This window comes from Callospermophilus lateralis, chromosome 3 (genome assembly GCF_048772815.1).
Source record: "Callospermophilus lateralis isolate mCalLat2 chromosome 3, mCalLat2.hap1, whole genome shotgun sequence".
NCBI lineage: Eukaryota > Metazoa > Chordata > Mammalia > Rodentia > Sciuridae > Callospermophilus > Callospermophilus lateralis.
The window spans coordinates 13,612,247-13,635,123 of record NC_135307.1 but is presented as its reverse complement, the minus strand read 5'-3'; the positions used below and the strand labels follow the sequence as shown (position 1 = coordinate 13,635,123).

Here is a 22,877-nt window from a genome sequence, read left to right as displayed (position 1 = left end):
GATTTCCAAACCCTTCAGACCGGAGGCAAAGCCCTGGCTTCCCGTGGGACCAGGAACTCCCGCTCCAGGCCTCCCCACCTGCCGGCAGAGGTCGGGGTGGGTCGGAGGGGAGAGGGCCTCCTTTCCCAGCCCAGTTGGGTTCATTTAGGTTTCCCTCAGGAGCCCGCAGGCCGCCCGGGCTGCAGCCCCAGCGGGCGGAGGCGGCACCCCGAGCCTGGGCGCCCGCGCTGGGCGCCTCTGCCCGGGCACCGCCCGCTGCCAGGCCCGGCCCCGGGGGCGCGGCCGCCCGGCTTCCGTGTGCCCCAGGGGGCTCCGGGCCGCGAGCCGCCGCCGAATGGCTTTTGACAAAAAACCCTTGACCACCAAGGCCAGCCTCTTCCTGAAAGCCCCGCTCGCTGCGATACAGGAAGTGGAAGGGAGCGAAAGCCCCAGAGCGCGGCGGCGGCGGCGGCTTCCCCACTCGGCGCGGGGCTGGCGGCGGCGCCGGCCGGGGCCCATCCCGAGGGCCAGCGCCAGGGACATGTGGGCACCGGGGCCACCGCGTTCCGCGCCTCGCGGCGCCTGAGCCCTTCCCAGCACCGTGCCCGAGCTGCCGGCGGCATGATCCGACGGGCCGGGGCGCCCGCGCGCGGGGACCCCCAGGGGTAAGTCGGGGCGGGCGCCGCTCTCCCGGCGGGCTGCTCGGCCTCCCACTCCACTTCTCCGTCCCCGGGAGTCCTCGGGCTCCGAGGGACCCTGCACCGCGCACCTCGGGCCGTGTGGGAACCCAGCCGCGGCCGAGGCCAGCCCGCGGTTCTTCGGGGAAGGGTGACTCTGCAGCAGCCGACGACTTGGCTAAACTTTTCAGCCGGGACGCCGGGAGACCAGCACACGCTCCGCGGCCGGGCGCCGGGCTTGCTAAGGTTGCGCCTCTACCTGCCAGAGCTGCGGCGCGGGTGTAGACGCGGCTGTCCCCTCTGGCTCCTGCCTGGTCTGAACTTTGCGTGCGAGTGTGCGCGGCCAGGGCCCCGCCAGCCTGCAGCACCGCAGCTCCGCTTGAGCCCCGGTGGCGCGCCCTCGGTCCTGGGGTCCCTCCGAGCGCGGGATGGGGGGGGCCCTAGGCCCCCGCAATTTCAGCTGATCCGCTGGCCGGAACAGAGGGCCCACCATGATCCCTCCCCCGCTGAACTGGCCGGGCCTGGGGCAGTGACCTTTGGACGGGACTTTGCCGAGCCTAGTGGCTGGGGAGGGTCCAGGGTGCACCGGGTGGGTATGATCTTGCAGGGCCCTGGAGCGGGGGACACAGCTTTGAGCGCATAAAGCTGAAAGGTTTGGGAACTGACTTCCCAGAGGGCTCCCTAGCGTCTGACTTCACCTCCCCCTCTCCTGCTCCCACCTTGCAATCTCATGCATTAGGGTTGCGCTCCACAGAGAAACCTGTCGCCCGATCCATCCCAGAGGGCGCCCGGGAAGCTTCAAGTTTGTTGAGGCAGATTCCTGGGAAAGCCTTTTGGAATCTTTTTGGGTGCCATGGTTCATGACTGCGTCTCGGGGATCCATTCCCTGCTTTGTGGTTTGAAAGTCCCGGGTCTGTTTCATGATGGACACCCTGCCGCTGCCTCCTCTAGCCTTGTGACCTCATCTCCCAGGGCCTCAGTTCTAAGCGCAACAGAAGAGTTGGGCGGATCTTGTGCAGGCAGAGATTGGGGGGCAGCTGGAGGTGAGGACCCCTTGGGTGGGAGGTTCTGGGAGTGCCTTGGAGGGGTCCTTAATCTCTTCTAAAAGCCTCCCTTCTTCTAAACTCCTTCCCTTCCTCCACTGCAGCCCCAGCCCATAAATTCTGGACCCTGAATGCTTGCTTTTCCTTGGAAGCCACCCTGCAAAGACAAATACCATCTTGTGGGAAGGACTGGGGATTCCAACGGGGAAGGGGCCCCAGAGGCAAGTGTCTGCCACACCCCAGATTGCAGGGTGGAATTGGCCAGGATCTGGGAGGAGGGAGGACAAGTGGCTGGGGCCTGACCTTACCTACTTCCCATTTTTCCCAGGGATGACCTAGCCTGACCCATTTCCTCTTACCTTTCATTGTTCTTTACCTATTCAGTTATTTAGCCTGTCTGTGCCTCAGTTTACTTCATGAGACTATGCAGTATTAACTCCTCTTTGCTGTTGTTTTAAGTATTAAATCCATAGAAATGGTGTAGCACATTGGCCTATTGGGAAAACCCTCAATAGTTATTGTAATAAAAGGGTGTGATCCTCCTTTTGCTCACTTGGACTAGAGAGCTTGCCTTTCCCTCTCTGTAAATCCAACACCACCTGCTGCGTAGGATTGCTTCCTGGACTGGATGAGTTGTATTTAAGCAGCTGCCCACAGGCAGATGAGGTTATCGTGCCATTTCAGAATGCACCTGCTCAGAGCTCTGCCTGGTCCGTCCTAAGCACTCTGAGAGTTTTGATTTGCTGCTAACCATGTGGCTCTATTGCAGAGGACCTTTTGGATTGGAAGGGTTCATAGGTAGCATCTTCTTTAACCTTGCCCCAGGCAAAGGAATGCCCTTGACAACCTTCTTGAAATATACTTGCTTAGCTCTAGTGACAGAGGACTTGCTACCACTGGGGACAGCCTTTCCAACTGGCAGAAGTCTAGGAAACTTGAGCAGTGCCATCTGTCTCGTCTGATTTCTACCCTATTCTTCCGATAGGAGCCTGATCCTTCTTGACTATCAAGTACTACGGTGCAGTTTGGGGGTATGAGTCCCACATTCATTGCTCCTTATTGGCACACCCCAGACGTTACAGTACCCAAAGATCAGGAGGCGAAGACTCAAAGGCCCTTTACCCCCAAGCCACTTAGGGTGGTGTCCTGAGTCCTTGGTGGCAGGTGTCCTTCCACCCTGCTGTTCCAGAGCCCCTCCTTCCTTCTGGGGGCAGGATGCTCTGATAACTAGGGAATGCATCCTGCCTCATCTCCACGGGGCTAGGAAGCTGCCACTTGAGTGTTGGTCCCTGGAGGATCTTTGCAAGTAAACCCTTCCTACTTCTTTTTGAAAACATTGGCTAGGCAGAGAGAAGATGCAGACGTTGCCTAGTGCCCTGGGTGCAGGGACTTCCTCTCACCTTTCAGACTCTGCCATTCATTCAATATTCATTCAGCAGTCTGCACTGGGCAGGGCTGGGCCCAGGCTTCAACCATGCCCCTGCCCCTGCAAGGCTGGTGTTCTACCAAGAAGAGATAGAAAGTCAGCATAGGAGTTGTGGGGAGCCCAGGGGGACATTCTGGACACGTGGGCAGGAGCGGCCACAGCGTGGACAGGACATTTAGCAGAGGCCTTAAAGCAAGAGCAATCCCGGGGGGGATGTGGCTGGCTGGGGAGCAGAGAGTCAGGACAGAGGGAGGTGGGGCCCCAGAGGGCCGGAAAGGCTTTGGTGGGTTCTCTGAGTAAGCCAGGGCCACAGGACAGTTTGCACAGAGGGTGACAGACTGTAGGTGGAACGGAAGCAGAAGTGGAGAGACCTGTGACGGGCCTTGAAGGGTCAGGAGAGGCCAGGACGAGGTGGGCAGTGGTGACACATGACAACAGAGCCTCTGGATTTGCTGATGGACTCCAGGTGACATGGAGGGAAAGAAGAGCCGGGAATGACAGATGGCTAAGGGACCGGGGCTTCAGGGCTCAGATGCCCAGTGGAGTGGAGAAGTCACCTGAGACGGCCTTCTCTAGAGGGCATTAGGGCCAGTGGTTTGGGGCTCAGGGGAGACCTGGCTGTCACCCCACGCTGCCCCACCATGGCAGGCAGACCAGTGCGTTTCCACAGGTTTGCTGTTTGAGTGTCCGTGTGAAGTTTCATCTGCAAAAGAACCCACCTTGGGAGGAATGTGCCCGTCACAGCCCTAATCCCAGCCCCCAGTGTAACAACCAGGGAATGGAGACCCCGCAGAGAAGAGTGGAACTCAGGTCCAGGCCTGGGATGATGGAGGGGTCCTGCCGAAGCCCTCAGGAGCCCTCCCATGGCTCCAGGCGCCCAGATGGGGCTCTCCCCGGGCAGGGCCAGCTATGTCTCAGTCTGAGCCACTGGCTCAGCTTTGCGCCCTGACCTGGGCCTCCTGGCTTTTAAGGTCTGGTGTCCCCACGTGTCCTTCCAGACCCTGAAGGAGACTCTGGCCACAGCAGCCAGGGCTTCTCACCAGCCCTGGCCCCGAGAAGCCCCGGTACATCCCCCAAGAAGCAGCTGAGAGGACAGGGGAGGGGGCGGGTCTGCTTGTGATGAGGGGACCCAGCACCTCTCCCCCTGGGGCCCTCCTCCCCCGCACCCTGTCCTGGGCCTGGGGCCCTATGCAGTGATCTTCACTGAAGCAACAGTGTTAAAAGCTTAAAATCCCCCCACCCCCCGCAGCCCCAGGATACCTTCCTGTTGATCCAGGAGATCCCCAGATCCGTAGCGGAGTCCCTAGGGTCTCTTGGAAGCAGAAGGAGGCACCAGGAGCCCTCAACCTTCTCCCCTGGAGCTCCATGTGGCAGACAGGGTCCCAGCCCCCCTGCAGGGCCTCCCAGCCACAGGCCGGAGCAGAGAGGAGTAAGAAATGAGTGACAAATGACCACAGATTCTTCCCTCTGACACTGTCGTGGCTAGTGAGTCATCCCTCTGCGCCTGTCATCTAGACCGTGACAACTGAGGTGGGCAGCCGGCAAGGAGGGAGGGGGAGGGCCGGAGAGAAAGCCCCAGCAAAGACCCGGAGGTGGGGCAGTGGGGGACAGGGCCGGGCAGGGACTGGGTCGTGGACCCGGTGCTGGGTGACAGGTTGCTTCCCAGAGAGCCTGACACCAGAGAGCCACGAAGGAAAAGCTGGCCGGGGGGAGAGGGGTGGAGCGCAGCAGGGCATGTGGGGACCGCCCACAGCGGGGTCCTGGGCACTCTAGGGATGGGGCTATGTGCCCAGACAGATCCCAGGGAGGGAAGTGACCCAGACAACCCCTTGCCCTCTGGTTTGCCTCCTCTGCCAGCCCCCTGCCCCCTGTTGGGAGGGTCATCTTTAGAAGGGAGGGGCCGCAAATCATCTTGTTCTTGGGGGTCACTCCGTGCTGATCTGGTGGCCAATTCTAGAATGTTTGGTGACGTCCTATTACCCCGAGCCTGCCATTTGATCTGAGAACCAGGAAGTGGCACTGCTCCTGTCCCCAGGGGCATCTGAAACGTGGAGGGTCCCCAAGAGCCGCTGAAGGTAAGAGGGGTAACTTCCACGCATGCGCCAAACTGCTGGTCCCCACCCGCTCCCTGCAATGAGCGCTTTTGGTGGCAAGGTTCTCTCTGGTGAAGACAGAAGGTGCTCATGCCAGGCAGTGGGGGAAAACCTGTCCCCCGAGATCCCCTGGTCACCCTGAGGTGTCTTGCTGTCTTATTAAAAGGCCTTTGGGGAGCCCAGTCTAGCTCGAAGCCACACACAGCTCACCTCCTCTGTCCTCCCCAGTGTGTCACCTCACGCCTCTGCCCATGAAGGTCCTGCAGGCCAGGGTGACCTCTGCCCTCCTTCTGCCCCTTTTAAAGGGCCCACCTCCTCCGCGAAGCCCTCCACCTGGGCAGGCTCATGGGATTCCTCTTTGGGGAACCTTCGTAACTTCTTTGGCATGAACCCCTTTTTTCCTAGCAAATTTAAAGAAGCCAAAACCCATTCAATATCACGTCTTCCTACTCAGATTGTAAAATTCTACACACGAGTCAGATCTCCCGTGTCCATACCCTGTGTCCTGCACACAGTCGGCACTCAGCAAGTGCCCGTGGGCTGGGGTATCCTGAGTGGAGTCTGAAAGTCTCCAAGCCAGTTTCTCTTTTGTGCCCCAAGGCCCCTGAACTCTGGAGGGATTTGTAAAACTGCCCAGACCTGGGGGTGGGGAGGGTCAGGCCTGGGGGTGGGGAGCCCAGCAGCTCCCTCTCCAGCAGGTGGTGACCCTCCAAGGCCACCACACCCCTCCCCCAACCCAGAAGGAGGAGGATGGCTGGTCACCCAGGGAATTGAGTGAGGATTACTCACTGCTTAGCCCCTTCTCCCTCTCCCAAATGCAGGTCTCTGGGCCATTGAGAAACCAGGGATCTAAGGGCGTGTGTGTGTGTGTGTGTGTGTGTGTGTGTGTGTGTACACATGGTGCCCACACTGTCCTTTCCTGGAACTGTCCTTTGCTGATTTGGAAGGTGCTTGGGGGCCTGGGTGCTGGAGGACTGTCAGTAGGGACCGGAGGATATTCCAGGGTCCTGTGCCCTCTGGTGTTGGGGATTCTTTTTCTGGGAAGGCAGTCCCTATTCTCTCTGGCCTCAGTTTCCCACGTGAGGACTGAGCTGGAGATCTCCAAGGTCCCTGCTCCGTCTGACGTTCAGGGATTCCCTGCAGTACCAGCCCCCAGGCAGGCGAAGGGTTCAGGGGTTGAAGTGCGGCTGCAGATGGGCAGCCTGTGGAACAGTCCAGAACACCTAGGTATTCTTTTCTCAGAAACAGAGACCCAGGAAGGAGACTTCTGGGTCATCTCCCTGACCAAGGACCTGGAAGGACACATCTCTTCACTGCTGTGGGTTTATTTTGAGAACTCTTTTTGGAAAGCCTGTCTGGTTTGGTAGCCCTACCTTGGGACAAGGCCCATGGCTTCCTGGGAGAACCTGCTGACGGGACGTGGTCGGGGTGTCTCCCGGGAGGGAGCCTTGGTCTGGCATTGAGGTGGCCTGGAGCAGTGAGTGGAGCCCCATGGGGACATGGAGACGGGGGACATGGTGGTCGCCTGGGGGCCTCCTAAAGTCCCCCCGGAGGCTGCGCAGAGGCGAGGTGCTGCCAGGCTGAGGGAATGGGGTCCCTGCAGCTGGAGCGTCCCCTCCGGCTGCCCCTGTGCAGGTGGGGCAGTGTCACCAGGTGAAACCAAGGGTGGCCCCTGAGGAGGGGAGCCTGCCCCCAGAGCAGAAATGAGGCTAGTGTTCAGGAGAGCCCCGTGTCCCACCTTGCCAGTGATTCCCGGGGCTCGCGAACCCCGCTCAGCAGAATTTGAAAGAATGAACGAATCTCCTGCAGAATGTCAGCTCCTTCTAGACGAAGCGGCCTGGGGAGCAGCTGTGGTGGAAGCCGGGGTACATTTGAAGCGGTGGCACACACCCTCAGGCCCCATCCTATGGGGTGCCGGCACCAGCCCCCAGGACACGGCCCCATCCTCCCGTCCAGGGACCAGGCCAGGCCAGAGGTCCCCAGCGCTGGCTCCATCCACAAGCCTGGAGCCCGTCAGCCAGGATTCGAGGACAGGGTGGCAGGAGTGGGGACCCTACACCCACCAGGAGGGGACACACCAGAGGGGCTCTTCTGCAGGGCATGCTCCCCAGCCCACCACTGATTCTGAGCAAAGCCAAGGACTTTTGATTCTGTAGTGAAGAGAGGAAACTTTAAACGCCCAGCTCCTGACCGTCGTGGACAGGCGGTGCCTGGACGGATGGAGGAGCCTGTCCCAAAAGACCAGGGAGCGGAGGAGGGGAGGGGAGCCCAGGGGAAGGAGGCAGGAGACAGAGACAGAAAAGCCCTGCCCTCCTCCACAGGCTTCCCAGGGCTCCATGGCTGGGTCACCAGAGGTCTTCCCCATTGTTCCAAGGGACCTTGCCTCTGAATTCACACCCTGATGGCCTCTGGCTAAAGGTCAGGCTGCCAAGAAAGAATTCACCGAGGACCTCTTTCCCCAACCTCCAGGCCCCCAGTTTCCTTCCTCAGTCAGTGTCACAGGCGGATCTTGTAGATGTCTCTAGGATGTTGCAGTTCAAAGCCGATGGCATCTGAGGGCCACCTTGATCATGTTTGTATCTTTCTGATCTTGGCATTTTGGACAGAGCATCGATCTGAAATGTATGCAGGCATTTTTTTTCCCCTTGGTGAATGTCTTCCTCACCTAATCTCCTATCCCTCCATCCACCCATCCATCCACCCATCCATCCACCCGTCCATCCACCCGTTCATCCACCCGTCCATCCACCCGTCCATCCACCCATCCATCCATCCACCCATCCCTTTCCTGAACATTTGGACTTTCAGGAGTTGGCACTTTACAGGGAGGTAGGAGAGAGGTGCACATAATCAAAGGCGAGGGCCCCCTGCAGAGGTGCTGAGCTCTGTCACACGTGGCTGCGGTAATCGGGGAGGACTCCCTGGCAGAGGTGGCATTCACAGGGACATTGGGCAGGTGCAGAGGAGGGAATTCCGGGAGGAGGAGGGCACTGAGTGGGAAAGTGGGTGGGACAAGTGGGTGGGGCCCTGCTGAGCCTGCCCCAGGGTAGGGAGGGGTGCTGAGTGTGATGGGCCTGGCCACACGGGGAAGAGTGACCTACTTACCTTGGTGACGGAGCCCACAGGCCCACACCTCACTTGGAAGCTCAGTGACCCTGGGCAGGACGCTGTACTTGAACCTGCTGTGAACCCTTGTCCTCTCCTAGGCAGGGGGTGGCCACTGCCTCCCCGGGTGTTGTCAGGACACCTGAGATGGTTGCTCTTAGCTCTTTAGGCTCTGAGGCTGCCGAGGCCTGTGGTAATGTGTGTGTGTGTATGTGTGTGTGTGTGTGTGGACACTATTGATTTTAAAAATGAGGCGTCTGTTCTGCACTTGAAAAGAGTAAACACAGAGACACAAAGTGGAATTGAAAGCACTGAGCACTTTTTATCTCTTGGGATCTGTGCCTGGTCCAGGGTGCTCTGTTCGCCTGGGCGGGCATACTCATGGTGGTTCTCTGCAACCTTGCCCCGTGTGTGCTGTGGACATGCACTGCCCACCCCCATGGCCACAGCCATCGTGAGTGATCCCGTCGGTGGGTGGAGCTGCCTAGTCCTGTGCCTGTGTGGACTTCTTGGTTTCCTTCCAAGTCTCCTGTCTTAAATGAAGATCCTGAGAACCTCTGTGGATCTAGGGTTTGGGGACCACTTCCTTGAAACTGGTCACCATCATGGAGTCTTTGAGCTAGAGGGTGACGAAGAGCCTGTGCATTGGCCCCTGAATCTTAGCTAGGTGTAAGTTTTAGCCAAACATTTCCTGATTTCCATAAAGCGAGATGTGGCCTTGTGAGGTATCAGTGGGGAGTGCAGTTTGCTTGAAGATGCCTTAAAGTGGAAAGGAATGTCCTTCTCTTTCCTGTTGACTTGAATGCAGAGATAATGGTGGGAGCTAAAGCAGCCATATTAGACTCTGAGGTAAACTTAAGAGTAGAATCTGTACAGAGTGGGATAACAGTACAGTAAAGGTTCCCAAACAAGTCGGAGCAAGAATTTTATATAGGAGAAGAATGCATATGTGTCTTGCTTAAGTCACTGTTATTTTAGATTTTCTGTCACTTCCAGACAAACTTAATTCTAACTAACAGAATGTTCTCGCTCTTGTCCAGAGCACCAGACACGGCTCTCCGTACGTTCTATTTCCTAGCGGAGGTGGGAAGGAGGAAGAGAGCAGAGAGGTAGTTTTGCACTGACAGGCTCACGTTTCAGGGATTAGCTTGCAGATCTTTTTTTCGTGTTGCATGTTTGTGAGTTTTAGATTTCGCTAGAAACTTCCGCCTGCTCATTCCGTGTGTGTTTGTGGCTCCCGGCCCCTGGCTTTGAAGATCAAGGCAGCCCTGCTCTTGCCCAGCCCCGGCTTCCCCGTCTGTGCTCTGGGTCCAGGGCTCTCCTTGCAGACCGTCCCTGTGCCGATGTTCCGCGGCTCCTGGGAGCAGGTCTCGGACACACCCGGGGTCTGCGCTGTGGCTGTGTCCTTGCCGGCTGCCCCCCGGTGCTCAGGACCCCTCTTCACTGAGTATTACTGGGGGCCAGGCCAGGTTTAGGCTGACCTTCAGTGGCCACCTCCCTTCTTGGCCCGGACTTGGGAGAGGCTTGTCCTGACCTGGCTGGGCCTTGACCCCCCTTTCTGGATAGGGCAGTCTCATTCTGAGCCCGGAAGAGCCTCTGAGGTCCGGGAAGGGCTGGGATCGTGTGTGAGAGGCCCAGCGTGGCCTGGGATTAGGCAGGGTGGGCTGTCTCCACCGGCTGGGCCAGGGCCTTCAACAGGGCTTGAAGGACAGGCGGGGGTCTTGTTTCCGCTGGCTGAAGCAACGTCCGCCCTTGCTCGCCTCGAGCAGCCAGGGTTGATGGGAAATTGAGAAAAGACAAACGGACACACAGAGAGGAGAAGCTGGGGCCAGGTGGGACCTCGTCCCCCGATGGAGGAGCAGGACCAGAGCTGGCTCAGCACGTGATTCTGTAGGTTTTGCCGTCGAAGCTTACTTGTGAGAAAATTTCAGTAAAGCAGAATTCTCTGTCCCCGGGACCTGGTGTCTGGGCTCAAGGTCCTGACTGGTACAGCTGCACACCGGGCACCACCCTAGCAGCGGGGCCGTCTTGACCTGCACCTTCGCACAGGAAGTTCCCAGCACAAACGCGGCCATGAGGTCATGAGAAAGCACGGCTCAAGTCACGGCCCTCCACTCCTGCTCCAGCAAGCGTTCATTGTCCCAGAGGCCCCCGGCCCCCTGGGCCCCCTGCTACAGATGAGTCTGTGGCTCAGGGATGGGAAGTGGTCTCCCCGAGGCAGGCCTGGGTAGGCCAGTCCTTCTGGAGGCCCCAGGGATGAGAACCTTCCCTGGCTGCCTGTGGAAGGGGCTGAGCTCTTTCCTTTCTCAGGCCCCACCTCCGCCTCCTGCAAGAAGCCTCCCAGGCTATATGTCAGGCCTCTGGGCTGTCATATACCATGGTTCAGGTTGTTCACGGCTCAAATGTACCTAGAGGAGAAAAAGGCAGGTGGGGGCAAAATTCCATGCTCCTGTGACATGACAGCTGTTGGGAGATGGGCAGGGGCTGACCTACACCACGGTGGAGTAAAGAGCATATCTCTCTAATTTATGCAGAGGTGCCATTGGGTGGTCAGGGACGCTGGCCCCCCGGAGACCCACCGGCACACTCCGCCTGGCCGCTGGTCCTGCAGCAGCCAGCTCGCCCGCTGTGGCTGGTGAGACCGTGAGCCCCCTGGGCAGGGCAGTGACTCCTGGTGGAGAGTGGGGCGTGGCTGCCGGATCAGCACCCTGCAGGGGCAGATGTCGACCCCCAGGACACTGTGCTGAGTGGCAGTCGCTAGGGCCGGGAAGGAACACCCAGAGCAGGCGGGCAGGTGCTCGTTAGGTGAGCATGTGGCAGGCTGGCGCCCAGGAGAGGGCTGAGGAGGGGCTGCCTCAGGCCAGAGGGACCCAGGAGAAGGCCTGAGAAGCAGGGTGGGCCCCAGAGGCCTGTGAGCAGGGGCTGTGGCTGATGAGGCCGAGGTGCACCTGGCCAGGCCTCTGCAGGGCCAGGGTGGAGCCAAGCACCACGAGGCGTGGCCGAGCCGTTCCTCCAGCCCTCGGCATCATGTCCCGGAAGGAGGCGCCCCTCTCGCCTCCTGGGTGCTGCCAACGATGACCAGGGACCCTCAGTCCCCTGGGATTCTCGCCATTCAGAGTGGGCCTGACGAGGCACCGACTGTCTGAGGTCACTTCACCGGGAGCTCTTAGTTCACCATCCCAGGTCCCTGGGGGGTGGGTGGCAGTGCCCAGCGGACAGGCAAGGAAACCGAGGTCAGCAAGTGGCTGGACGGAAGAGCTCAGGTGGAGTGGCAGAGCCAGGCCCTGAATCCAGGTCTGTCCGAGGCCAGAGCCTCTGCTTAGCCCCCTGCGGGCATCTCAGCGCTGCTCCCTGAGGCTCTGGGGCTGCTGCAGAGCCCTGAGATTAGGGGTGCCTGGACCCTGAAAGGCTGCTGCTGGGACCTCCCCAGCCTCTCCAAACTTCCCAGCCTCCCCAAACTTCCCAGCCTCCCCAAACTTCCCAGCCTCCCCAGCCTCCCCAGTCTCCCCAGCCTCCCCAAACTTCCCAGCCTCCCCAGTCTCCCCAGTCTCCCCAGCCTCCCCAGCCTCCCCAGCCTCCCTAGTCTCCCCAGCCTCCCCAGCCTCCCCAGTCTCCCCAGCCTCCCCAGCCTCTCCAAGCCTCCCCAAGCCTCCCCAGCCTCCCCAGCCTCCCCAGCCTCCCCAAGCCTCCCCAGTCTCCCCAGCCTCCCCAGCCTCCCCAGCCTCCCCAGCCTCCCCAGTCTCCCCAAGCTGACCTGATGCAAACAGACACCAGGAAGAACCTGGGAGGTGCAGAAAGGTGAGGCAGGCCCGACCTTGACCTCTGCTGGCAGCCCTGTCCTTGGAGTCCCTGGAGGACATTGTAGCTGGGTGGTGTGCAGTGTGCCCTGCAGGCCCCAGGACTCCTCCTTATAGCTGGGCAGCTTTACCACCATGGACAGCCCTTCTCCCAGCCCCAGGGCAGGAAGTCCAAGATCAAGGTGAAGGTGGGTTCCGTGTCTGGAGAGGCCACTTCCTGGTTCAGGGACAGCCCTCTTCCTGCACAAGGGGTGCTCTGGGCCTCTGTCCTAAGGGCACCACCCTCATGACCTGGACCCCCAAGGGCCCCACCTCCTAACTCTGTCACGCTGGGGGACATACTTGCACATTAGGGGACACAGACCTTCAGTCTGCAGCAGCCAGGGTCCTCAGCTTCTCCTGCCTCCCAAAACCCCACGGAGGTTGACGCCAGGCCTCACTGTGGAGGGCCAAGCAGACTGACGGGGGCAGTGGGCAACAGGTTGATGGGGAACGGGAGCCCAGTGGTGGGTTTCAGGCCAGGGGAGGCGGCGTGCCAAGGGCTGTGCCAGGTGGGCCTGGGCCAGGAGGCCCCCGCCGTTGGCCTGAGGCACACACGTCACACTGATCCCCCAGAAGAGGAAATGTGGTCACAGCAACAGTTAGGTGGGCTGCGGGTGGCTCAGCATCACGGGGTTGGGGGGGTGTCACATCTACAGGGTCAGGTCAGGGCTGTGTCCCTGCTCCTACCTCCTGACACTGGCAGTATCCCCTGGGAGGGCGGCTTTGGAGAGCCAGGCTTGCCTTCTGACTCCCCTCGCATCCTGCCCTACACGGTCATTTTCACCCTCCTGGCAGCCCGTGAAGCAGGTGGGGCCAAGTAACCTTGCTCTTATTTTACTGCTGAGAAAATGAGGCCCAGAGAGAGAGGGACACTTGCCCGAGGTCACACAGCAAGCCTGTGCTGTGCGTGCTCCTGGTGGGGACTGAGGACCCACCCAGCTGTCTGAGCCCCAGAGCTTCTTGCTCCTGTTTTCCCAGCCTGGTTCATCCCCGGGGAGGAGGAGGCCACCGAAGCAAGATTGGCCTAGGATCTGGGTCTCTAGAAGCCAGGGGACTGTAGGGGACAAGCCTAGGAAGGACAGGGTCTGTGCAAAGCCAGGCTGTGGCATGCAGCTTGCCTGGTAGAGCCACTCCCAAGAGCAGGAGCCATCAGACACCAGGACAAATGACCCAGGGCTGGAATTTCCTTTCCAAAGAATGTTCCGAATATAGCAACGGTGATGGCAATAACACCCGGCACGCATGCAGCCTTAAAGTCATTTCTTTTCTTTCTAGTTGAAAACAAACCTTGCAAGTCACACACACACACACACACACACACACACACACACACACTCACATACACACACACACACACACACACACTCACTGAAGAGATTGGAACAATCAAAACTCTAGACTTGCCACGTCCAGTGTGGAAGCCAGCAGCCAGGGGTGGCCACTTTGCACATCGAATGACATCGATTACAGTGAGATAACTTTGCCGTGTTTCGAGGGCTCAGTGGCCACACATGTGACTGAAGGTGACTGTTGGACAGGGCACATACGGAACGTTTCCATCGTCGCTCAGACTCTGTTAGATGCACTGGCTAGAGTGTGAACTAGGGAAACCCACCACCCCTAGAAATGAAATTGGGAGTCAGCCTAACTCCTTTGGTCTCATGTCACGTGGTGTCTACCCAGAGATGGCCTTCCTCTGCTTATACAACCTCCCATTTAGAGGATCTGTCTGATCTGCGCCGCTTCTTGAGCCTGTGGTCACGAGAATATTTCCCTTTTGTTTGTGGTGAGGAAACTGAGGCCCAGGGAAGGCCAACAGGCCTCAGTTGGGGGCGGGTGGCCGTTTGCTCCCTGGGTGAGGTGGTGGCCTGTTTGTCCTGGGGGCTGGGGCGCAGCCAGGCAGCGGGGCTCCCTCCCCATCCCTGCTCGTCCCTCCGTATCGTGGGGGAGGCCCCGGCAGAGCCATGAATCTCGCTCTGGGTCACTGGTCTTCCATTTTTATGGCGTCCCCGAAATTTTCACCTGTTATTTTCTGATAACAATAATTAATAATCATAAGAACGCAGGCTCGTTGTTCAAGTTCGGTGTGTTGCGAAAAGTGTAAAAGAGGAAGGAATCTCACTCTTGGCCCTTGGAGCTGCCATTGTGCCGGCCTCTGCTGCCACCGCAGAGCCACTATGGGCACCGCGGTTCCTGCACGTCCTCGCGGTCCATGGGTCTTCCTTCCCGTGACCCCCCCACTGGGCTCTCTTGGGAGTGTTGGGATTCCCCGATTCCCCGAGCTGCTGAGAGCCTTTTGGGGACTTGGTGGCCTTTGGATACCCTCTGGGTGACGTTCCAGGCCACGCCGCTCGTCCCCTTTCCTATTGCAGTGCTGCCTTCCCCTTAGCGATGGACACGAGTGACCAGGTGCAGGCCTGGGCTCCTGCATGGCCAGACAGCGCTCCACTGCACATCCTCCCAGGGGTCCTGCTTGACTCACTCACACCTTGGGATGTGTGGGTGTGTGAGTGTGTGCATGTATGTGAGTGTGTGAGTGTGTGCATGTGTGTCAGTGTGCATGTGTGTGCATCTGGGTGTGCATGTATTTGAGTGTGCATGTATGTGTGCACTGTTACAAGTCTGTCCATCATCAGGTGGTGTCAGTGTCCCTCGGTATCTTCTGGAAGCTTCTTTGTTTGGTCTCCACCTTTTTCTGCACAGGCTGCTAGAGATGCCAGGGGTCTCGTGTTCCTCACGTGGGCACCCCGTCACCCTGGTTCACACCCAGCCCGGCCGCCTGCTACCTCTGCAGGCTCAGTGCTCATGTCCCTGACTCGGTTTCCCCCTCTGTGGAATGGGGCTGATACCAGGGTTGCCCTCTGGGTTCCTCCTCACAGGGTTAACTTATTCCTGCATGCAAAGCAGTTAGAGTGATGCGTGGCCGCAGAACACAGTAAGCTATGGGAACATAACCAAGTTCTTTTTGAGTAGGTAATATGTTCATAGGATTCAGAATAAAAATATATAAAGAAAAAGAGGTACAGGAAAAATGTATTCCCACCTTTGCCACCTCCCCTGCCTCACTAATGGTTTCCTGTGTCTTCATCCAGTTGTTGTTTTTTTTTTTTCTCAATGCAGATGCAAACAATTCTTCTTTTTATTTTTTTCCAAAAAGGGAGCATGGACTACATACAGATCTGCACTTTGCTTTTGCCACTTACACACACATCCTGGAAGTCTTTCCATATCCATGCACAGAGCTTCCTCATTTTTTGCAGTTGCATAATCTTCCATTTGTTTACCTGGTCCTCAGCTGATGGATATTTAGGTTGTTTCCAATCACTTCTCCTTTACGGACAATGCTCCAGTGAATCCAGTGAGCACCACGTGTCGTCCTGCACACGCAGGGTTCTGTCTGTAAAGACAAGTCTCCACAATCGCAGGGTCAAAGGGCTTGTGTGTTTGCAATCCTGGTTAGAAGTTACTGATTAGCCCTCCATGAAGGCTGTGCCCTGAGCATGTGTGAGAGTGACATTATTTCCGTACTTTTTAGTCAGTTGAATATCTAAAGTTGCTTCCTCCGTAGATCAGAAGTGGATGAACATTGCAACCTCCAGTGGTACTAATATTTCCTAACCACTCAGTGGTTAAACGTCTTTCTCTTGAACTCCCGTCCTGCACCGGGCCGAGCACATGATTGCAGAGGAGCCAGGCGCTAGAACACAGAGCGTGGGGAGGCGGGCCAGCACTGGGGCGGGTTCTAGTTTTTCACAGTGTAAGTCGCACTGCAGGGGACATCTCTGCCCATTAAGCTTTATCTGCATTTTTGCAATATCTCCTTGTGGCAGGGTCTAGGAGGAAATTGGCCTTCCTTATGGAGTCCTCACTGAAAGGAGCCCGGAGTCCTCTGAGTCGTTCCCCACGGAGCCGGCTCGGCGGCACACTGAGATCCTGCTACGGAGAACTTTTCTTTTTCAGAGTTTTAAGTCATTTTGATTATTCTTTGAACAGGCAGCATAGTTACAAGGTTCATATTCCTACAAACAGGTGGGAGGATTCTCTGTCCCCCCTGTTGCCCCGTCTCCCTGCCCCGCTGGGACACCCCTCGTCCTTGCCCGTCCCAACAGGCCTGCGTGACAGATGTGCACAGGGCCTCTCGTTGCCCTTGGTGGTTCCTGGGCCCTGAGCCTCCAGCTTCAGTTCTGGCCATGTTTGTCCCCCACCTTCTGTCTCCTCTAGTAACTTCTTCACGTTCAGTGACGTTTGGGGGGGTCTTGGGGGAGCGTGGGGACAGGATGTGAGCAGCCCCCTCTCTGTGGGGCTGTTACTGTAACCGTTAGGATGATGAGTTCAACGGGCATCTGCCCCGTGGTGGGTGCCCTAATTGCACTCAAGTCATTAAACACCGTTAGGCACCAGTGTCCCCAGTCCTTTACGGCAGCCACATTAGGTGGTCATGCTGATGTTCCCCACTGAAGATATATGCAAATTGAGGCTGAGAGGTAAGATCTCTTGCAAAGGCCACCATGCTGACACTCTCATTCAGGCTTCCTGGTTTTCAGGCCCTCACTGAAACCACTAGGCCACACAGCTGTTGTCATACTGAAGCCCTCACTGCACACAGCACTGGGGACAGAACTGATACCATCATCTGGGAGCTGGGCCCCAACATGAGTGGACTGTCCGACCGAAGCCTTGCAGGGTGGGTGGTCAGCAGGCCTGGCTGAATTAGGCAGGTGTGGGCTTATAGAGGCTGGGACCTGTGAGTCAGAGGAGGCTCTAGAGGGAGGGAGAAGGACTCAGCTCAGGTCCCCAGGATGGTACGGGTGCCCGGGCTGTCCAGCAGAGACCCAGGTGAAGACAGAGCAGCCAGGTCAGAGACCAGAAAGAGCCTGAGGCTGTGCGCCCTTAGTCGGGGCATCTGAGAAACAGGTCCAGGGACAGGTGAGGCACAGTGGAGCAGCTGCCGGAGGGTTCCAGGCTGAACCAGCTCTGCAGGCAGGACTCAAGAAGAGCAGAGCACCTGGCTGGGTCAGGAAGGCCAGGCCGGGGTGGGCAGTGCCCAGCAGCCACTCCGAGCAGCAGGAGGCCTGTGGCACACAGATGTGGAAAATTTGGAAGCCTTTGACCTGCTAGGCCCCTTGATGTGGGCTGTGACGTGTGAACCCAGAGAGCCTGACCTGGCCTCAGCACTTCCGGGCCCAGAAGACCTGTTCAGAGTGATTTCCGCTGAGAGGCTGTGGGCAGGACGCAGAGCCGTCCAGGTTCCTGGGCTAACCCACCAAGGACCAGGCCTCCAGGTGCACCTGGGCCCACATCGTCATGGAAGGCATTTGGTTTTCTGCATACGGAGAAACCCCGGGAACGATCTCAGAGCAGGGTTTTCCGAGCACGGTACAAAGAGCCCAAGCGCCTGTGGAGCGGCCGAGGCCTCGTGCCGTCATTCAGCTCCTGAAACCAGGCTGCAGGCATTTGTCAGGCGTTTGTGAGGAGGTTTCTCAAGTGGCTACTTCTCCTTCATCCCCATGGACCTCCGTGGTCAGCCTGTAGCCGTGGTGTGTGTGGATCCTGTGTGCACCCAAGCCTAGCCAGGGGTGGGAGGGGACAGCAGCCAGGGCTCAGCGTCACACTCGTTCAGGAAAAAGGATCTGGCAGAGAGGAAGCCACAGAGGCTGGCCTGGCCGCCCGCCCTCTCCGGCTCTGCCCTGGGGCAGGGCCAGCCTGGCTTGGAACAGGAGCCTCAGTGGCCCCTGGCCAAGGGTCTGCTGAGTCAGAAAGTCGTGGAATTTTTAGTGCTGGAGGGAGCCTCAGCCCGACCCTGAGGCTGCCCTCCCTGCAGAGCCCTGTGGACATCTCTGGCAGGTCCCCACATCCTCTGTCTCCAGGGCGACCGTCTCAGCAATACCACCAAGAAACTGGGAGTTCACACGGAAATTCACCCTCCTCGCATCCTGGATCCGGTTCAACCCTCTCATCTTACAGACTAGGCTGCGGAGAGTTGCCCAGGGGCACGTGGAGAGCTAGAGCGGCCTGTGGTCTCCTGACTGCAGCCACAGCGCCCCTTCCTCGCAGCGCCCCTTCCTCTGTGCCACCCCTTCTTCACAGCGCCCCTTCCTCTGTGCCACCCCTTCTTCACAGCGCCCCTTCCTCTGTGCCACACCCCTTCCTCGCAGCGCCCCTTCCTCTGCAGCGCCCCTGCTCTCCCAAGGAGTTCAGCGTTGGCTCTGCTCATCCCAGACACTCGCCTTACCTCCCTTTGTCTCCACAGTGTGATCCCATCCTCCAATCCAAAGCACTGTGTAGCTAGGGCTGAGGGTGTTGCTCAGTAGTAGGGGGGGGTGGCCTAGCATGTGAAGACCCTGGGTTCAAACCCCAACACTGCCAAAAAAAGAAAAAGGAAGAAAGAAAGAAAAGAAAAATGCCCCACGTATTGTAGCTGTAGAACACCCAACACTGTCGTAGAGGATGAGCGTCCAGAAGAGATGGCTACAAGCCTTTCAGTGTGACAGGTCATCGCCCTGCTCTACTTCAGAGACTCAGTCAGAAGGATGCTCAGCATGGTCAGAAGCACAGCACCAGTATGATAAGAGGACCCAAAACTTCTCCGTAACTTGTAGTCAGTTGATATTTAAAAATCTGACAGGAAAATTCGATAGAGAAAGAATTGTCTTTTTCCATACATGGAGCTGGAACTACTTGATATCCATATGCAAAAGAATGGAGTTGGACCCCTACCTCATACCACACCCGGATTAACTCAAAATGGAACGCAGCCCCAGATGCAAGAGCTAAAGCCAAAAAACTCTTAGTAAATTTTCATGACCTTGGAGTAGGTAATGGATTCTTATGTGCACCCAAACTATAAGCAACCGAAGGAAAAAGACACAAATTGGACTTGACCAAGATTTAAAACTTCTGTGTTTCAAAAGACACTCCCAGGAATGTGAAAGGACAAACCACCATGGTGGCCCACGCCTGTAATACCAGTGACTCTGGAGGCCGAGACAGGAGGATCAGAAGATCAAGGCTAGGCTCAGTAAGTTAGTGAGACCCTGAGCAACTTTAGGAGATTGAATCTCAAAATAAAAAAATACCACTAGGGATGTGGCTCAGTGGTTCCATACTGGGTTCAATCCTCAGTACCCCCCCCCAAAAAAAGAAGAATGGAACACATATTTGTAAATTAAAGGCACTCAACATTGATAGCCATCAGGGAATTGCAAATCAAAGCTGCAAGGAGATGCTGCGTCACACGCACTGCGGTGCCTACCATAAAAAAGACAGATATAACAAGGGTTGGAACGGTATGGGGGTGTTAGAACCCTTATCTGTGGCTGGTGGCAGTGTCAGGTGGCACAGCTGCTGTGGAAAACAGGAAGTCAGTTACCATATGTCCTGGCAACTCCTGGCTGGATATATTCCCAAGGGCACTGAAGACAGCTTCCATGCAGAAACTTGCACATGAATGTCACCAGCATTATTTGTAAAGTCCCCAAAGTGGAAACAACACACATGTCCATCAACAGCTGAATGGATAACTAAAATGTAGTATGATTTGTCAACTAAACATTCATATGGAAGCCCTGATCGATTCTGCTAGCCCCTCCAACACGGATCGACCTCGAAAACACTCTGCCGAGTGAAAGAAACCGCACATGAAAGACCACATATGTATGGTCCCGTGTAGAGGAAATACCCAGAGCAGGCAGATCCGTGAAGACAGACGGTAGATTCCAGGCCTGGGGTGGGATGGGGGAGCGGCCAGCAGGAGGAAATGGTGGGGGGGGTCACTGCCTGTGAGTAAGGAGTTTCTTTCTGGAGTGACAAGACTGTCCTAAATTCACTGTGGTCATGGCTGCACAACTCCGCAGCTGTGTTAAACGTCACTGAAGAAGATATTTGCAGATTGCTGGGGACCGTGTGTCCACATCCAGTCCAGTGTCCCTCAGGAAAGCGGATGGTGAACCTTACCTGTGTGGGAGAAGGGGCTGTTCCACCTGGATGGCCCGAGACCCTGGGGTGGGAGGTGCCCATGCCCTCTCTACCTGGATGAGGAGCTTTGTGGGGACAGCAGATTGTCCTCGGGAACTAATAAAGTGTAGAAAAGCACGTGAAGCAAGATGTCAGGGGCACTGGCTTCATCTCAGAATCCATTCTGAGAATCGCTTCTCCGAGTGGTCGCCCTGGAGGCCGCAGGCTTGTGTCCCTAGAGGCCTTCCGTCAGATGACTGGGTGTTTCCGCCATGGGACCCGGCGAGCCTCAGCCACAGGGCTTTGGCTTTCACGCAAGGGTCCAAATGATCGGTTTTCCTGACAGGTGCCTTTGCACACCCTCATCCAAGCCAGATGCTCCACGGGTCTCTGAGAGCGTCCCCTCCACCTCTATCCCCAGGGAATTCCTGCCCTGCCCTGCCCCGAGTCCCTTCAGCCTTGCCCTCCTCCTAAAGTTGTCCCCAGGCCTGCTGTCCCTCTTAGCATTTGTCCCTGGGGTGAGCCAAGTTCTTCATTTGCTTTATCCCGTTTGACCCCCACACGACCCTTGAAGCAGGTGGCATGTTCCCCCCATTTCCCAAAGGACACTGCGGCTCATGGGGGAGCGTAGCTCCCTGGGACCCTGGGTCCCTCAACCCAGAACGCGGATGCATCCTTCTTTGGAAGGGGGGGCTGGCCCTCCCTGCGTGCCAGCAGCCCACGGGCGCCCTCCTCTGGCATCTTTGGCTGGACCCAGGAACTTCAGGGAACAGTGGCCCCTGGCATAGCTGCTGCTCTTTGGCCTGAGCGCCCGGGCTGCCACAGAGGAGAAGCCGTCCCCAGGGACCTCCCCTGGCTTCTGCCCTGAGAGCACTGTGGCAGCATCAAGATTTCCCTAAAAGTCTCTTGGAGACCAAGTGACCAGGCGGGTCCCAACGCAGGCCTGTGGGTTTCTGAGCTGGGAAGCTCCGGTCTGCTGGAGACGGTCCCGGCAGAAGCAATAGGCCCAGGTGACCCGCTCCGGGCCTTGGGGAGGGTGTGCAAGTGCAGCCTTCTGTTTTATTCTTTGCTTGAATATTTCCAGCGGCGGGAAGTCCAGAGGAAATCGGAGAATGACTTGGTCCAGCCAATCTTGCAGAGCTGGGTGGGGCCTCCCATCCTGTGCTCCCCTCCGCCCCAGGAAAGAACTGAGTGTTTTTACACATTATATAAATGTTTTCATTCCTTCTTGAACTTGCTTGTTGCCTGCACATTATGGTTTTTTTGTTTGTTTGATTTTAGGACTTTTTAACTTTCTCTTTTGGCATGTTTTCAAACTCCTAAGAAAGTTCAGGAGCAGAACAAGGAATCCCTCTGTGCTTTTCTCACCGGGTAACATTGTGTCCAGTTTGCTCCTGCCCTCGCTCTCCCTCTTCCTCTCTCTAGTCTTTTCCTGAACCGTTGGAGAGTAAGTTGCAGACATCGTGCCTGTGTGCCTGCCCCTGCCCGCCCACCCGCGCTTCTCAACCCCAAGGCCATTCTCACCTCAGAGCAATGGAAATCAGAATCCACACCATCATCAGGATTTTGAGATTTATTCGGATAGGTTTGGTCCCCTGTCACAGCTGTGTGATGTGACCGTCCAGGGCTGACTGGTCACAACTTCCTTGTGCACTCCCTCACTGATGCACGCCGGCTCTCCCCATCGTCTCCTTATGCACATGTGTGTCCAGCAGGGGTATCGCTGGGATGTGACCCTGGCATCTCCCTTCTTTTAGATTTTTTTTTTTTGGTACCCCAGGGATTGAACCCAGGGGCGCTTAACCACTGAGCCACATCCCCAGCCCTGTTTCTACACGTCTTTGTATAAGTTTGCATCGATTCCCAAATAGGATTTAAAAAACAAAAAACAACAACAACAACAACAAAAAGTTATTGAACTTTGTTTGCTGGGTACTACTAGGATACGTAAACATGGAAACTTTTTTTTAAAAACAACTTTCTGATCTTAAAATCTTCAACCTTCTGAAACTTTTCTGGAGCCATGGTTAGGAGCAGATTCTAGAGATAGCTTACCCAGGTTTGAATCCCAGCTCTGCCCCTTACTGACTGTGTGACTTTGGATGAATTTATTCACCTCTCTGTGCCTTGCTGACCTTGACTTTACATGGGACTATGAGGTGCAATCATTTTGTGGGTGCAGTAGCAAGTTACCACCAACTTTGCAACCTAAAACACTAGGCACGTATTTCCTCACAGTTCTAAATGCCAGAAGTCCAAAATCAAGGTGTCAGCAGTGGGTTCCCCCGAGGCTCTGGGGGAGATCCATACCATGCCTCTTTCCTGGCCCCGGGGGTCAACCCTTGGCACTCATTGGCCTGGGGGCACCCTGACTCGGCCTCCCCTGCTTCACCTGGACATGGTCTGTTTTGGTCTCTCTGCCCTCTGTAAGGACACCTCACATTGGCTTCACAGCCCACCCTAACCCCAGGGTGACCTCATCTTGCATCCTTGACTTCATTATATCTGCAAAGATCATTTTCCAAGTCATATTCCAGGGGTGAAGATTAGTCTGCGTCGTTGGGGGGACACAATCCGACCTACTGCAGATGTGGGGATGGCCAAGCTCCCAGAGGGGACCTGGGACAGACACAGGCCTCCCTCCCAGGAGCCCAGCTGGCCTCCCCACCCCAGACCTGGGTAGAAAACCCCCTAAGCTAGACACCGAGTACCAGGAGACGTGCCTCCTAGGCAGTTGTGGACAGGGAAGTCTCTGGGATGGA

General features: G+C 57.1%; 1 protein-coding gene across 3 annotated transcripts in view; it reads left to right on the top strand.

Moving 5' to 3' along the window:
• The first annotated feature begins 270 nt into the window (after nt 1-270).
• The window catches only part of Rin3 (Ras and Rab interactor 3), a 108,322-nt gene continuing 85,715 nt past the window's right edge, over nt 271-22,877 (top strand). Inside the window, exon 1 of one of the 3 annotated variants that reach the window (XM_076849733.2) lies at nt 271-644. In XM_076849733.2, the coding sequence (XP_076705848.2) occupies nt 601-644 (44 nt within the window). In that variant the 5' untranslated portion in view covers nt 271-600. Of the gene's footprint in view, nt 645-865; nt 903-22,877 lie in introns of those variants that run through there. The other 2 variants (XM_076849729.2, XM_076849734.2) reach the window with 2 other exon arrangements.